This window comes from Melospiza georgiana, chromosome 16 (genome assembly GCF_028018845.1).
Source record: "Melospiza georgiana isolate bMelGeo1 chromosome 16, bMelGeo1.pri, whole genome shotgun sequence".
NCBI lineage: Eukaryota > Metazoa > Chordata > Aves > Passeriformes > Passerellidae > Melospiza > Melospiza georgiana.
Window position 1 is genome coordinate 3,214,245 of NC_080445.1, and position 17,295 is coordinate 3,231,539.

The 17,295-nt window shown below is 46.8% G+C and overlaps 1 protein-coding gene across 4 annotated transcripts in view; it reads left to right on the top strand.

Annotated features, from left to right (window-relative positions):
- Window positions 1-2,500: 2,500 nt before the first annotated feature.
- SMURF1 (SMAD specific E3 ubiquitin protein ligase 1) overlaps window positions 2,501-17,295 on the top strand; it is a 46,069-nt gene continuing 31,274 nt past the window's right edge. For all 4 annotated transcript variants that reach the window (XM_058035490.1, XM_058035491.1, XM_058035492.1 and 1 more), the window contains exon 1: window positions 2,501-2,646. In XM_058035490.1, the coding sequence (XP_057891473.1) occupies window positions 2,592-2,646 (55 nt within the window). In that variant the 5' untranslated portion in view covers window positions 2,501-2,591. The remainder of the gene's footprint in view (window positions 2,647-17,295) is intronic.

Consider the following 17,295-nt stretch of genomic DNA (forward strand, 5'->3'; position numbering starts at 1 on the left):
AGATGAAGCATGACACAGCTCTAAACTGGTGGGTGGAAGTACCTTGGAAGAGCTCAGACATCCAAACCATGAGGAGCAGAGATGCTGAGCCTTTTTACTTCTGAAACCAGTCAATAAATTGCACTTTTGGCTTTGTACCTTTTTGCCTTTAATTATTTCCCCCCCCTCTTTTAGGCTGCTGTTGCAGATGACATAACTTTTTTTTTCCCCAATAGCATCTCAAGGCCTTGCAGGAGTGTGTTGGAGCCCCTGGGCAGATTTTCTGGGTGGAATCTTTCTTCTAAGTACATTAAACTGCAGGAGAGCAGCATCCTGCCACCAAATCCTTGAGCTGAAACTCCTAGGCTTGACTTGGAGCGGCTGAAGTAGCTCTGAGAACTCTTTGAGAGGAGTTTCACCTTCTGCAGGCACCATCACTGCTGTGGGGAAGGGGCTGAGCCAGGGCCAGGTGGGTCAGGGGCCCTGCTGTGTTATTTCACCGGGAGGAGTTGTGTGTGGATGTGGGAGATGCTGGGCAGATGCTGCTCCTTTGCTGTTGGAGGCAGTGCAGGGGCAATGGTTCAGCTCTGCTGAGCTTCCCTGCTGCCACCCATCAGCCTGGAGCCCATCAGCCTCTGCTCTTTCATTCCAAGGACCTGAATTTCAGGTTCCCATGGTGTGTCCCTGGCTCTGGCTCTCCTCCTCTCCAAGCCCTCCAAGTGTGGCTCCCAGCAAAAGGTGAGGATGGAATTGAGCCATGAGCTCAAAGGTTTTGTGCTGTGGGTTCTCAGCAAGCTGCTGGCCACTGCTCCAGTGCTGATGGCTCCCAGCAGACCCTGCCCCAATCTTTGCTCCCCAGGGCTTGAAGCACCCCAGAAGCTTTGCTGGAAGCTGCTCCCTCATCCTGCTTTCCCTCCCTGCTTTGGGAGTTTGGCTCTTCAAACTGACCCTGGGTGGGCTCAGGGCTCTGCTGCCTCAGGTGCAGCGGGAGGTGATGGGACAGGCAGCTTAATCCGGGGGGAAAATCTCCTCTTCAGGAAACAGAGACTCTTCCTCTTCCCTGGATCTGCTCATCAGAGGATTTATGCATTTCTCCTGCAGGCCACCCAGGGAAAAGGGAGTTGGTGGTGAATGTGTTCTCTGGGAGGAGCTGGGCAGCCTCACTTATGGGGGTAGCAGGGTTGAGTATCACTTATTTAATATTCAAACACTGGGATCTGATGAAATGCAAAGTGCTTCTTACATCCAGAGCTATGGACTTAAAAACATGATACAGCAGTGCCTGAACATCACCTGAACCAGGGCTGGGGCTCTGTGGGCTCCCCACTGCTGCTGGGGCACCTGGGAATGGCCACAGGTAAAAGGAATGTGAGGGAGCTGAGCTGCCACCAGGGACACGGAGCTGGGGCCATCCCAGTTGGTTTTTGCCATGGCCAGGCAGGGCTGCCCCTTACAGCTGCTCTCTGCTGCTGCTCTGATAAAAAGAGAAATAGGAAATCTCTTGGATTCTTTTTCTTGCATGTGCTGGACATAAATCTGTGGTGGGTGGTGTTACAGAGAGCCAGGGGCCCAGAGCTGCTCCTTTGCATCCTTGTGTAACTTAACAAAATACTGTCCTGAAGGCAGGGGCCAGGACAATGTGTCTCTCTTTTTAAGAGTGCTGGGCTGCGCCTGCTGTCTCCCCTGGCAGCTGGAGAGCTGGGCCCGGTGCCTGCAGGATCACCAGGGCTCTGTGTGGGTGTGTGAGCGACCTGCAGGCAGCTGCTTGTCCCTGCCCTGCCCTCCCCTGCCAGCCCCAGGCACAGCCAGCAGGGCAACTTCGGCTCTGGGGCAGGGGAGGCGTCTCCTCCTCTCTGTGGGGTGGGATGGGGCATTCAGGGCCACCAGAGAAGGGAGATGATGCTGTGCTCCCATCCCACTCCTATTCCTCCGTTGCTATTCCGCCATCCCATTCCTTTGCCCCCATTCCTATTCACCCTCTTCCCTTATCCCATTACTGTTCCCCTATCCCATTCCCTTACCCCTATTCCCCCATTCCTTTACCCCCATTCCTATCCCCCCATGCCATTCCTATTTCCCCATCCCACCCCGTTTCCCTATCCCATTCTCTTATCCTTTTTCTCCATCCCACCCCGTTTCCCTATCCCATTCTCTTATCCTTTTTCTCCATTCCCATTCCCCGGTTCCCCCATTGCCCCCACTCCCTCCCCTCGCCAGGGGGCGCTCCCCTACCCCTTCCTGCGCATGCGCCGCACCCCGACCTTCCCCGCTCCGACCTTCTCCTCATGGCGTCCGGACGCGGCCACGCCGCCCTGCGCGCTGACGTCACCGCCCTCCGCCGTGCGCGGGGGCGTGGCGGGGGCGTGGCCACGGCTCTCCGCGGCCGGGCCGGGCGGGCGCGTCGGTGGCGGCGGCGGCTGAGGCTGAGGCGGCGGCTGGGGAAGGGGCTGAGGGCGCCGAGCCTGCGGCGGCCGCCGGAACGCGGGCCCGGGCATTCCCGGCATCGTGAGGAGCGGGCGGGCTCGCATGGCGGGGCCGCGCGGAGCCGCCGGTTGAGCTCGGCGCCGCCGCCGCCTCCTCCTCGTTCTCCTCCTCCTCCTCCTCCAGGCGCGATGTCGAATCCCGGTACCCGCCGGAACGGATCCAGCATCAAGATCCGCCTCACAGGTAACGGGGCGGCGGCGGCACCGTGTGTGTGTGGCCGCACATCCCCGGCTGGGCCCGGGGTCCCCTCCCCTCCCCGGCGCCTTCGCCCCCTCCCCGGCCTGGCTGTGAGGGGAGGGGCGGCCGGGCCGAGCTCCAGCCTCGCTTAACTTTTATTCGCCGTTTTTCTGTTCCGCTTCCCCCGCTGCGGCCGGCGGAGCCTCTCTGCGCTTTTGTGTATTTATATATTTATATTTTTTCCTGCCCCTCCGGCGCGGGGTGCCTGAGCCCCTTTGGGGTGACAGAAATGTGAGCAGGGCGGGGAGGGGGTTTGTCACGGTTGTCGCTGATTGTCCCCCTCGTTCTCCAGCGGGTCAGGGCACGCTTCTCCTTCCTGGGGGCTTTCCTGCAGTCCCCGTGGAAGGTGACACTCGCCACCCCCTCCAGCAGCCTGACCCTGACCGGGGTCCCTTCTGCGCCCTTCCCGATAGGGGATCCCTGTTGACAACTCTCCCCTGTGTTCTGCCAGTTTGTGGAGTCTCTCTGCACCCTCCCAGTGTGGGGGTCCCTGTGACACCTCTGTCCCCCTCCCAGCCCCTTTTGGGGTCTCTTCTGCACCTTCCCTGTCTGTGGGCATCCTTGTGACGCTTTCCCCCTTCCCAGCCCTTTCCCAGGTGTTCCCCGGTTCCCTCTCCCATGGGGTATCCCTGAGCTCTCCCTTCCACCCCTCCAGACCCCGCTGCCCCTCCATGGGGTCTCTCTGCACCTTTCCCAGCAGGATTCCCAGGGCCACCTCTCCCACAGACTGGCTTTCAGCAAAGCCTTTCATAATTTTCCTCACTTCACTTTAATTAACAACCCCCCCCAACGTCCTGTGTGCCGAGGAGGATAACTCAGTTGCTAATGAGAAAATACCCATTTAGTTGCTTTTAGCTGGGCTTTTTTTTAGCGTGTTTTTTTTAAATTTTCCCTCCTTCCTCTCAACTTGTTCTCACCTGGCACATCCTGGCATTCAACTTTGGAAGTTCCTTCCCTGTGCAGGGGGTGACACCCAGAGCTGTGTCTGTCCTGCCTCTGTGCAAGGCCTCTGGAGGGTTCATGGGTGGATAAACCAATTTATGTTGGACCCTGCAAGATTTGGATTAAGCCTTTTGGAAGCTGCTCTGCTCGATGCCGAGCCTGCTTCTTTAATGGGAAGAGACACAGTTCCTGCTTGTGGAGACTGCTGTGTGAATTATTAAAAAATAAGGTCCAATCCATTCTTTCAAAGGCAACAAGTGGGTGCTTGGAGGTCACTTGGGCTGGAGAAGCCTCAATGCAGCTCTGGGTGACCAGAATTGATCCCTGGGGAGGAATCTTCCCTGTGTGGGTGCACAAAACATTGGCAAATAATGAGAAAACGGTGCAGGTGAAGCTGCAGTTACAGGTTAACTTGCTCCTGGCACTCAGAGGCAGATCATCAAAAAATAAAAATCCTGGTGTTCTTTTAATCCTTTGATTCTGCACTGCTTGTGCTTCAGAAGAGCAAAGTTTGTGAGGATAATGTAAATCTGAAAATCCTTTTCTTGGATGGGAGAAGGCTGGAAATATTTTTAGGTTGTATGAATGATGTTTGATCTGAAATGAGTTTTGTGGTGATGTATACCAAATGTCAGCTCAGTCCTTAATGTGGCTTATTTTTATGCAAGTCAGTCAATAAAAATGTGAGTTAAGTAACTTAGGCCATGGTCATAGCCCTTCTGAGCTGGAGGAGATCATTTAAATAACAGAGAGAAGCTGTTGGGTTTAATTTTAAAGGCTGAATGCTGCAGCAAAATGCTTTTTTACTTTTAGCATACACTAGTCTTCTCTCTGAGCTGGGAATGTTTGCTGGAGCAGACTGAAGTTTCAGTTTATTGAGCAACTTGGTAGATTTACTTTTTATTACTCCCCATTTTTTAACTGTATTGAAGAAATCTCCTGCTTGCTCAAACCCATCTTCTGTTTTTACAAGCAGGAAACCTGGGTGCTGTGACAAAAACTGCTGCATTTAATCAGCAAATAAATTGCTCTGGGAGAGGTTTAGCTCTGGAATCGTTGGGCAATGCTGAGTTCTTGGCTGGGGCTGGGGTGCTGACTTACCTGTTTCACATAGCTGCAGCCAGCCTGGCTGTTGTTTTCTCATCTCCTTGGCTCTTGGGAGGTTTGAGCACATTTAAACCAAGACAGGGGACCTGGTTTGTTATGATTTACTACCTGCATTGTGTTTCCTGTGATCAGGCACCATTGAAGTTTTGCAGTACTGAAAATAGCAGTGTAAATACCACTTAGTGTGCCTGGGAGTGTCACTGGGTGAATGGCAAGGGAGCAGTGGTTGAACCTCCTGGGATTTTTCTAAAGAATTAATTTTTTCCTCGTCTGTTGTAAAGGTATTTGTGGTAGCAGAGTGTTGGGATTATTTATGTGAATATAAGCAAAAGTTCTCAATCTGCTGATGATGAGCAGAAGTGATCTCTCAGCTTATACAGAATGTCAGTCCTAGCCTGATGCAAATTGTAATGGAGTAAAATGGCAAATAATGCAGAAATACTGAAATCCTCAATGTAACACTGAGTTGCATGACAGGTTAAAATGACTTTGTGGCCTGTGGATCTCAAATATGCTAATCTCCTGTCATATCTCAGTTTCTCCTCTCCTTTCCACTGAAGCCTTTACCCCAGTGGGTGATGCAAGAGCCAGAGATACTCTGGCCTTGTCTCTTGTCCCTTGGAACAGTTCTAGGCAGAGTAAGAGAAAACTTCCTGTTACATCTGTGATCTCTTCCTATCTGAGCTGTCATCAGGGCAGAGCAGCAGTGGGGGAACTGCCAGCACAAGGATGGAAAATGAGGTGATCCTGTGAGTGCATGTCCTTGCCAAATATGCTCAGGGTCTGCTGGGTCAAGGAGGAGCACAATGCACAGGCCAGGGAACCTTCATGGAGCACGTGTCCCTTTTTTACCCTTGTGCTTCCCTGGAACCTTTGTGTGCTGCTGCTCCCTGGGGAGGATCTGAAGGGTTCATCACCTGCAGGGCTCACACACGCCCTAGTATCAGCCACAGGCACTGGTGGAATCTGCAGTCTCATGGTGCTGGCTATGGCAGACACCCTGATCCAGGTACCTGGCAGGCAAAGGTTGCAGGTGGGACTGGAAAGGCCATGAAGAAATGGACTAAACATGGAACTTCACCAAAAAAGCTGCAAGTTGGGTTCTGATTTTGTTGATTCTGGCTTTTTCAGCAGGGTCTCAGCTGAGGTGTTAAAAGCTGGCTGGCTGCTGGGGCTGTTGTGGAACTGAGGGAAGTTAAACTGTAAGGATCACTTCCTAGCTGGATCTCACATACACAGTCAGATAGCTGTGCTGAGGACTGATGGCAAAGCAGTTTCTTTAGTTGAGAGGCCAGAGCTGGTGTAACTGGAGGATCCAAATAATCTTCTCCAAGCACCTCCCTTCACTGTGGTTCAGAGTCCTCAATTCCTCCTTGGAAAACCTGGCCTGGGGAGGTTTGCTGCTTGTGGAAGGCAGGTGTAGGTGAGAATCCTCCCAAGTGTGAGGGGTAAGAAAGTGCAGTGTCAGAAGCATCAGGGAGGAGTGAGGAAGATGATGATGAAGCAGGTGTGAGGTGAGAAAGTCAGAGGGGATTTGTAGGTGACAAATCTGATTGCTGTAGGGAAGGTGGTTGTGCTTGGCAGTGGCACAGAAAGGGGAAGAGCTGGCACAGATGAGTGTCCTGCACACACTTCCAGCTCAGTGCAGTCAGCCCGTCCAGGGAAGCTCCAGCCACCAAGTCTGGCCAGTTGGTAGCTGGTAAATGGGTGACTTTGGGACTTCCCGCATTTGTGATTCCAGGAATCCATAAAAAAATACAGTGACTTCAAGCAGAAGATAAAACATGATGTTGTCATTAGAGCAGTGTTCACTTAGGGTTGTTACAAAGGCACAGACTAAAGTGTGTCCCAAATGTCAGGATGTTTTACTTCCCTTTCATGGCTAATGTATCGAGCAGTGCACAGAGTTAACTGACTGATCAATAGCAGCACTGATATTGGTGACCTGCACACTTTCTGTCCTGTGTTCAGAACAGTGAATATCTGTGTGGGGATGTCTCTGTCACACATGGTGAATACATCAGGGGCTGGATGCAGTTTTATGTTGGGCATCAGGAGCACTGGGGCAGGAGTGCAGCAAGAGCTGGCTGCTCATCCCAGCCTCCCTGGCAGCCGGTATTTAATATTGAGCCAGCCTTGTGCCAGGGGAGACAAGGTGGGAAGCAGCAGTTGGGTAGCTCCAAATTTATTGAGTGTGGCAATCTGGGAGTGTGTAGAAATCCACGTTTCATTCTTTTCTGGTGAGGATTTTCTGTTCCCCAGCCCGCTGGGAGCGGGGCCCGGCTGCCATTGGAGCTCGGCCGCACGTTTCCTGTGCGGTGCTGAGCGAGGCACTTATCTCCCTCTGCCTCCCTTCCCCATTTGCCTTGGGAAGCAGCAGCAGTGTTTTTGTGAAGGTGAATTCCTGGCTGTTCAGAGCCCTGTGGATAGGGATGGCAGACAGGCTTGGGCCATGTAACTCTGAGGACATGAAGGAAAATAAAATTTTGCTTTCACGGGAGGAAGTGGAGAGCATGGCCTTTGCAGTTGGCCAGCTGACGTTTTTGGGCTGCCAAAGTGGGAATCCAAAGAGCAGCCCTTTGCTCTGGGCAGGCTATGGGGAGCAAGTCTCCTTTTTTACTTCTCCCAGTAAGTCAAAGCTGTGCCAGCACCATTGTCCTGGTGGAAGTTAAATGACCAAAAGGAGTTTGTTTGAATATCCCCCTCAGGCAGGGAAAGTAGAAACAATAACTACTTTATTTCTGACTTGAAACTTTCTTTTGTCAAATTGAATGTCTTCATATAAAGAAATGCAATTTGGGATGTAGTTGTGCAGTTCATGATTTCTTTTTTATTCCATACTGCCCACCAGTCTAAGAACAGTTCTGTCATCCATTTCTTGAAACAGCTTTATCACATTTCTAAGATTTTGTAGCATCATCCTTTCTGTTTGTGTTTCAAAATTAATCATCGGTTCCAGGGAAATACAAGCAGTGCTGAATTTCTCAGTGAGGAGGTTGCTCTTATACCACGATTTTCTGTGTGCTGGGTAGAGGAACTTTGCTGCCAGCAGCTCCAAGGCTGCTAAAATTGCCACTGTAAATAAAGATCAGCGAGCCCCCTCAGTTTTTCCTGAGCTGGCTGGAGGCTTGCTTGACAGGTCACAGAATGGAGAAGTACATCATGGAAATACCATCCATGTGTGTGGTTTTTGGAGGTTTACCTGGATTACTGCCCACCTTGAAGCCAGTCCAGTTGCCATGCCTAGAGCTGGATTAATCTGGTTGGATTACTTGCTGCTATTTATGGTTCTTGAGTCAACTGCTCACTGTCGTGTTGGTTTGGGCTGTCTTGGTGGAGGCAGTGGGATAGAGCAGAATGGTTTGGATGAGATGTGGATAAATCAGTTGGGTGGGAAGTTTAGGTATGTACCCAGCACAGCAATTAATGTGAGACTTGAGTGAGGAAAAAATTAAAAAAAAGCTGGAAGAGATGTTCCATCTGCCATCTTTTCCCCTAAGTTTGGAATGGAATCTTTGTTGTTGTTGTTATGTTTCTCTATTATTATTCCTCTGGAAATAGTCAAAGTGAGAAGGACTAAAGTCTGGAATATCACTGAAAGCTTTGATATTTTTCATGGAAGCAGATGCTGATTTATCCTGCAGAGTGAAATGAACTGTTACTGCAAATGGTTTGCTCTTTCCTGTACCGACAGAAGAGTCAATGCGACCTCAAGTCTCGAGGCTGACAACCCTTGTGTTGGGATCTGCTCATCTTTTAGGGAATGTCTTCACTGAGGTTTTACTGTGGTCCTTGGTGCCTCACCATCCCTGTGTGAGGACAGCACTGCAGTTGAGCCACTTGCAGCTTTTTTCACCTGGCTGTCATCTCTCATTCTCTCCCGTCTGTTGGCAGGCTGCAGTTAAGCCTGCGGGTAGCTGACATGGAGCACTTGTATTGTGGCTGCTGGTGAGGAAGCTGCTGCTCTGACATTGTGATGGTTCAGGTGCTTACAAGTGAGTTCCTGCAATTCTGCTGCACTAACTCAAGATGTTATCTCCTTCCTGGTCTGCTGACCCTCATTGCCAAAAATTTGTCACCTGCCGTGAGAGAGCTGGCGGAAACAAACCTGTGCTCACACTTCAGCTGCTGCAGTGCAAATTCAGCCTCCCTGTGTAAGTCTAGCTCTAGGGTTTAGACTAAGCTGCTGAACATTGAAAAGCTCAGGTGTGTGCAAGTCATGTGTTGGGAGTTTTTGGGAGAGAAAATCAGAAGAGACATTAGTGATTTCGTAAACCACGCAGCAAGTGTGTATATCTCAATTTATAATTATTTATGTAAGTATTAATGTAATAAAAGAAGAAAGCTGCATATATGTTTGCTAAGTGAGGCAGTAGGTCAATTAGCATTAAGATGATACATGTTTTTACACTTTGTTTCACACGTGTTTAAGGGGAAATGCAGTAATTTATGAGAGGGGATCCCTGGGGATATTTTACAGTTTTCCATGTCTGGGAAAGTCATAAAATATAATTGGAGAATATAGCAGAAATGATGGAACTTTTTCTTTGTCATACTCTTTTATGAACTGACAGCTACATGGTGAATATTTGGGGGTGTAGGATGATAAATCTGATGATGCTCTAGTTGAATTGGCAGAGTAAGCATCCATGCTGTTTCAGAGAGAATCTCTCCACAGGGCTGTAATAGCTTGATGCCTTCCTCTTCAGTAAGTCATTTTTGTCAAGTTAAAGGCCAAAATTCAAACTGGCTTGTTGTCAGGGACACTAAGCACAGCAGGCAAAAATCCCCAAGGCTACCCAATTCCCAGCATAGACAGATAAAGCTGGCAGAGCCTGCTTTCCCTGTCTTCCCCTCCCCCGGAAAAATCCTCTTCCCTGGGTTTTTTTTTTGGAGGATATGGGCACTATTCTGCATACTAATACAATTTAACAGAAAGTATTTAAATGGAAGGTTTGTTTGTGGGTAAAACAATCCATTATTGTTTGGGAGTAATGGAAAAATAATGGACAATCCCTGCAGTGAGCTGGCCATGCTGCAGGCAGCTGTTCCAGCTGTGCTCACCTCGCCACAGCTGCAGGGAATTGTCCTTGGCACAGCAGCCTGGCCCTGCCTCGTCCCCTGTGTGATGGAGCTGCTCAAATGGGTTAAGCCCATAATCCTAAACTGTAAGAAATGATGGGAAATCCTGTGGGGTTGGGCTTTGTGCCAGCTTCCAGTGTTACACTTGGGGTCCTGCCTGCTGAGCCCCTGCAGCAGTTCAGGAGCAGGGGCAGTGTTAAACCAACCATTGACTCCAAGGGTTGTTGACCCTGCCCTGCCTCTGGTGCTCCAGCAGTGCTGGGTGTCCCTGGGTGTCCTCCCCAATGTGCAATTTTACCCCTGGTTGGGTTTTTGAATGGTGGATGTTTCTTTCCCAACTCATTATGAAGGTCTGCTGAAGAAAATAAAATTTGTTGCTTTTGCTTTCATAGCTAACCTGCTATTATCCTTCTCTGGCAGGAGGTTTTGCTTTCATAGGTAACCAGTAGCAGGAAAAGAAATGTTTTTGGTATGATTCAGTCTTTTTTTCTCAAGTTGCTGAGATCTTTGTAGCTACATTTCATTATTTGGAGTAAAATGGCATTTTGGATGAGTGAATTAGGAAAAAAAACATGTTCGTTGACCTTTGAGTATGTTTACAGTTTTGTCTTCCTTAAATATCTGCCTATTTCCTCTAATAATGACTAAAATAAAATTATTATGTATTTATCAATTTAAAGTTTCCATATCTTATTTTCATCGCAAAATAGCAAATTAAATTTGCATGTGTTAAATTCTGGGCTTCCAATTTGTCTTCCTGATGTTTTCAGGACAATATTAAGAGCTCCCCTGAAAATAAAGGTTAAAACACTGAAGATAGTTGCCTTTCTTATTTATACTGGAAAATAACTCCTCACATCAGTCTGGACTTTCTTTTTTCATGGCCCTGACCTTTCCTCTTCATGTGCCAGGTTTGGGCTGTGTTGCACCCACAAAGCCACCTGGACATTGTGGCAGAAAATTCAATCCCTGTGGTCAGTGATTGCACATTCTTTAGTACATGAGGCATGTGACCTGAAAAGTTTATTGGAAAGGAAACATCTTTAGAAATACATGTGCTCTGTTTTCCTGAAGAGCAAAAGGAAAAAAATACTCCAAAACTCCAGACTGAAAATGAACTGAGTATATGGATTGTACTGTTGCTTTAACAAATTTTTTTTTGGCTACATAAATGCAGAATTTAGAAAAATGAAGGATTTCAATTTGATTCACACTTGCAGTGATTGATGCATTTCCCAGGGAATCTGTGTTCTTTGTCCTTTTAGCTGATGTGTTTTGGTTCCTTTCCCATGTGCAGACATTTTTACAAGCATGTGGGAACTTCACTTTAATTCAGAATGAAAATATCATATTTTACAAGTGTAAGTCTAATTAGCAGATACCTCTTTGTTGCTCCTTTAATGTTAATGGGGAGAGAGTGCATTACATTTGGTAAGCTTTGGGTTAGCAGTTGAGTGGGTGAGCATAAGCTAAAGGTCTGATGTCAGCCTTTGAAAGAGAAATTGGGTGAATTTTCTGGGCTCCTGAAGTGATACTTATTCAGTGCTTTATATTCCAAGGAATTCCGAGCAATGTCTCTCATATCTCTTTCTTAAAAACATCTGCAGACAGGTAATGGCCACATTAAGTGCTGCAGTGGGCATGTTCATATCTCATGTGTCTGTAAATACCCTACTGAGCAGATCAGAGAGAGCAGAAATGGCTTAGTGAAAAAAAAAAAATGCCTGAAATGTTGTGGGTTTTGGAATTGGCAGGGAATTGCTGTGTATCTGATTTTTCATCTCCCAGCCATCTCTTACGTAAAACGTTTTGAGCTGTGATCGGCTGATGCATTTAACCCAGCCCTGAAATTGTTTTTAACCACAGTGAGAATTCTTCTGCTGAGGTCCCCCTTGCACAGATGAGTGGTGAAATAAGGTGAGATGAGGTTAAAAGGCAGAAGTGAAGTTAGGGAAGCCAGAAGGTGCCAGAGAGTGGTTCAGCTGTGAAACTCAGCATGGTCCATCAGCCTCTGAATGTTCTGGAGTCAGAGAAGGGCTTCAGTGCTGAACTCGGGCTTTAATGACTTTATACAACTTGGTAAGTGTGTGATATAACCAAGTTCTGTGATGTAACCACCCTCAGATTTAAATCTCTGCATCTTTTCCCAGGGATCACATCATTCATTCAATAATCCAACATTAAATTTACCTCTGGAAAAGCCCAGGGTGTAGGAATAACTCTCTGGCTCTTTATAAGAGTGACTTCTGCATATTGGGCAATAATTAACTAAAAATAGTATGCTATGTGTACAGCTAACATGCCATAATAGGAACCTATATCTTTTATTCCTTCTTTCCAAGAATTGTAAGGAATTTAATGTTAATAGACTTCTTTCAAGATTTATTAATTAATGTGTCTGCTCATTTATTGTGAGACAGCCTGACACTGCTCTGAGGGTGATGGAATCAGCTCAAATAATTGTGCTGTCACCACCTCTAGAAGGAGACTTTGGCAAACAGAAGAAACATGTACATAGGTGCTTTTCTGTGTTATGTTCTTCAGTTTAAAATTAAATACCTCCTTGGAGTTCCAGGTCTGTCTGGTAACAGGATAAATGACACTTCAGTATAACCCGGCAGCTTGGCTTGGACCTCTAGTCACAGTCATTTCTTTTGTAATTTTTTTTTATTTGTGCAATCACAGAAGTAATTTGACTTGTTACAAATAATGTTTTGATAAGCTTCAATAGAAATTAGCAAACCAGCCATCAAATGGGATTTATAAAAAGTTGCTTGGGAAAATATGTTGTAAGTAGTCTGCAATTCAAGGCATTTCCTTTGCAGGATGCTTATCAAGTCTGCATGTGCTACTTCCAAATTGAACTAGAACGTAGATGAGAGCCATTTTTGATAGAAAGGGGTGGGGGGAAAGAAAATAAAGCCCAGTTGGAAAGTAGTAACAGGTTTTTTTCTCATTGCCTTAGGATGTAAATCCTGCAAGTGTGCAGAGAGAGAACAGACTTTGAAACAGCCGAAGAAAACAGATTTATCTGTGATGTTTGAGATGATGCTGGTAGTGTAAACGTGATTGAAATAGTCATTGTAGGAGTGGTGAGTAAATATACCAGAAGCTTGGGGATAAACTGACTTCTCTGCTGCTCCATATGCCAAGTAAAGGCAGAATGTCCTGCTTGTTTCTGGGATGTTCCTTCACCGGGGAGGCTGTATCAGGAGGAGCAGCCACTGGTTTTCAGGATTGTCATCGCTCCCAGATGCCAGTGTAGAGCTCTTCTTTCATGCCCTGGATGTGGTTGCTGGCCTCCTCTGGGCTGTTGGAATTAAGATGTTGCAAGAGCGAGGGGGAAAAGATCCAGCAAATATTTCTGTGAGGATTTCTTGTAGATTAATCAGTTTTTTAGCCTTTTGGTGTTTCACAAATCAGCAGTGAGATCTGGAATGTGGAAGCTGTCTACACTTTTCAGGACAAAGTGCTGCCTTATTTGACCATCAGGCTGATGGATAAACTTACAGGACAAGCTTAATCTTTTTTTCCAGACTGAAAAATTACAAGGCTGGAAAGGGATCTCACCTGTCATTCTCCTCTAACTAATTTTTGGTTTTTCATCTGGCTTCAGTCAAATTTGATAAAGGCAGAGCTGTTAAGCAGACCAGGGCTCAAGATTCATGGAGATGAGGAGCTTGGGAGAGCAAATCCACCCTCCCATGGTCTGGCAGAGGGGTCCTGGTCCCAGCCCTGTGGAAGGAGCAACCTGGGAAAGTGAGAGGAGCTCTGAGGTAGGAAGGGGAGGGACATCCTTGAATTAAGTCCCACACACCTATAGGTAAACCAATATTTATGAACTATGCTGAGAGTTTGGGGGTTTTGTTGGGTTTTTTTCCCCCCCAGAATTTAACACTCTCTGATTCAAGCACCCAGATGACTTGATCAAGCACCTGTAATAACACTCCCTATATGTTTGTTTGGATTTAGGGGTTTTGTTTTGCCTTTTCACCCAGCTGAAACTGTGCCTTAATTCCTCACACAAAGCCTCAGCTGCGCCCTGCGAGCACGTCGCTTCCAGCAGCAGCCACTGCATCAACCTCCTACTGGCATTTTTTAATTAAAAGAACAGCACTATCACTTCAAATTAGTGCCACATAGCTTATTGGAGTAAGGAGTGAAATGGTGTTTAAAGGGTTTTCTCTCGTGGAAATTTTTTATTAAAATTTGCTCTCTTTTGGGTTTATCAGCAGTTTGTCATTCAGTGCTTGGACAATATCTGATTCTGAGGTGTGCAAGTCCTCTGTGATATGAATGCAAATAAAAGGCTGCCTTTTAATATCTTGACTATTTGATAAACAAGAAGCACCTTCTTCATAAAAACAAAGCAACCAACATTATATTATTTTATGATTCTCACAAAGCAAGTGTCAGCCTGTTTTTCAAGTGCCTTCCCTGTATGGAGAAGGTAGTGAAGAAATAAATATTTCTGGGAGCTTCTGTGCCATGAACTGTGAAGAGCTGTTTTTGTAATCCTGTTCAGTGAAATTGTTAGGGCTCAGTTATACTAAATTACTGTGAGAGCAAGGAATATATCCAGGGGGAGGTAGCCCTAGTGAGAATTTTCCTCATACAGCATTTCATTTTGTCTGGAATATTAGCACTGTTAACCAGCCATGCGAAATGTAATGTATTCAATCTATTTAATCAATTTCAACTGGAAAGCAAACGTCTTAGGCTTTGAGTGAACCAGCTATCCTCATGTACTGGGTTTTTTAGTTATTAAGTTCTGGGCTTTGAATGTGTAATATAGTAGTAGTTTGATAAAGAAGTTTTTGTTCAAGAGAACTTTCTTCATATTTTTTTTTGCAGGGTCCTGGAACCTGCCTGGTGTCACTTGTATAAAATCCTGTGTCTGAATATCTGAATATTAAGATTGTATAGGAAGAGGCATCATATTTTTTCCTTCAAGCTCCAGTTTCTTTATGTAATACCTTTGATCAAAGTATCTCAGAGCAGTAGTGGGATTGTAATTTATTGATGTAATGGACACTGACATTTTGTACAAGGAAAATGGCAAACAGGTGCTGTTGAAAGGCAGAGTGATGAATGTATAATGTTGAAAAAATTGTGACCGAACATCCTGGTTGGAATAATGCACTAAAACATTTTCACCCAGATCCCAGTCTTTGTGACTGCAGAGTCACTTGGGATTTGAAAGGGAGCTTTCTTTAGTGAGGAGCTTGCAAGTTGTTAATAAAAATTGCCAATGGGAGGAAGGTCCACATATATTGTTAAGCCACTGTTGGGAAACTGATTTTGCAATGAAAATGTTTATTTGTTTTGAAAGAAAAATCTGTGCTAGAATGCTACGCATGCTCTACTTATCTGTTTTCATTCTAAACTCTATTTTTATTTTGCTCTCTGCAGCCAGTCTGTAAGTAAAACATTCCTAGCATCCTTTGGCTGGAGATTCAGTCAAGGACTTTTTTGTTCTGCTTTCAAGAAGATGATTCCAGTCTTTCTTGAAGCTTCTCCAAAGGAAATTTCCTTCTGTAGTGGATAAGGTGACAATGAGGGAAGTCACAGCCTACAGGTTGTAATGTCCTGCCATGTTTAATCTGACAACAAATGGAAACATTTTAGCATAGCTACAATGGCACACAGTAAGAGTTGGAGCCACTCTGATGTTAGTTCTGCTTGAGTTCCCTGAGCTCTCGAGCTGGCTGTTAGCAGGATAATGTGGATAAATGTTGTGTGGGCACAGAGGAGAGGGGCTGTGTCTGTGTCCATGGGCAAGGCCTCCCTCCCCAGCCCCCATCCAATCAAAGGCTGTTTGCCACCACGGATTGGATTGTCTTGCTCAACCAGGGATTGGCTCTGACCAGTGTGTTTGTTTTGTTGTTCATCCCTGGTGACTGTCAGTAGCACTTGGCTGAATAAACAGAGACTATTGATCAAATTTGAAGTCATTAGCTTGGCAGTTCAAATAGATGCTGGCCTATATGGTTAGAACAAGGGAATAACACAGGCTGATACAGCTTTATTTGGAATAAAAGCCTTCTTTTCACAGAGTCCTGTTTGGTGCCATTCAGTTCCCAGTTTGGTGCCTCCCTTAGGTCATGCAAGAATGAGATATTTTGCTTAAAATACCTAAAGTGAAGAGGGTGGCTTTGCTTGTGTAAGAGAGTGATAAAACAGATACAACAGGGATCCACTGAACTTTGGTACTAATTGGAGATCAGGTTTGGAAGAAGGGGGTGCTGCCATGGGTTATTGGTTAACCACATCCAGCCAGGGCACACCTGGGTGGAATCCTGCTCCAGCCCCCAGCAGTGGTGGATTGTCCATCTCACTGCTGCTCAGCTGACAGACACACGGCTGGGAGATCTGTTTACACCAAACACCACGGGTGATGAATCACTCCTGAAGGAAGGAGCTTCCTTTGAGTGGCTGCTGTGCCATGTGCCTGACAGCCTCCTCCATCATTGGAGCATCTTGGAGGAGCATTCTGCTGAGGGAGCTCTGGGGTGCTCTGAGATCCCATTCCAGAGGATGGGCAGTGCTGTGTGAACTCCCCAGCACGGAGCATCACCAATTCCTTCCTGCCAGCCCGGTGCTCCTGAGTCACAGGGCTGTGTGTCTGTGTGTCCCTCGGTGCTCCTGAGTCACAGGCCTGTGTGTCTGTGTGTCTGTCCCTCGAGAGCAGCACAGGGCACACGCGGATTGACCCACATTGCCTGGGGCACTGCAGCAGTCACGTGCAGCTCCCTGCCAGGAAATCAGATGAGAACTGATGTAATTCAGTTCATCCAACGTTTGCACAGCCTGGGCCAAAGTGCTTTCAGGGATTTACCACTTGTGTGACTAATAGGTGATTAGGTAGATGGGAAGGAGTGTGTCTACGTGCTTCATGTAGACAAGACTTATCCTGTAATAATGGCAGCACCAAAAAAAGTGTCTTACACATCATTCTCTCATTGTAGTTTTTAAATGGAACTGGTTATTAAATGAGATTTTCTTCCTCTGCGTAAAAGCTTTCATACTAATTCCTTGGAAAGTTTGTTGCTTGGGGATGTTTTCCCTGTGACAGCTGGACAATTGTCCTGTAGAGGAAAACAATAATTCAGTCCTGGGGTTAATAAAAGAACAAAAGTAGGTGAATGAATGATAAAAATTTGGCTTCACAAAGCTATTAATACCTCTGTAATTGCAGTCTTTTTTTGGAACAAGGCTCATTTCTGTCCCATTCTCCTTTGCCTCTGCCACAGCTTCCTTATTCCTGCACATCCACTTGCAGTCCCCTCCTTCCCCAGTGCCACCGCTGTCACCTCCCCACGTCCCTCCCCAGGCTCAGCAGGGCTGGCATAAGGCCCAGGCTAATAAGCCCAGACAAGCTGATTCCCTGGCAGGTGTCCAGGTGGCTGCTCACCTTTTAGCATCAGTGCCCTCCACAAACATGAGCGTTTGGGGCTGCCTTGG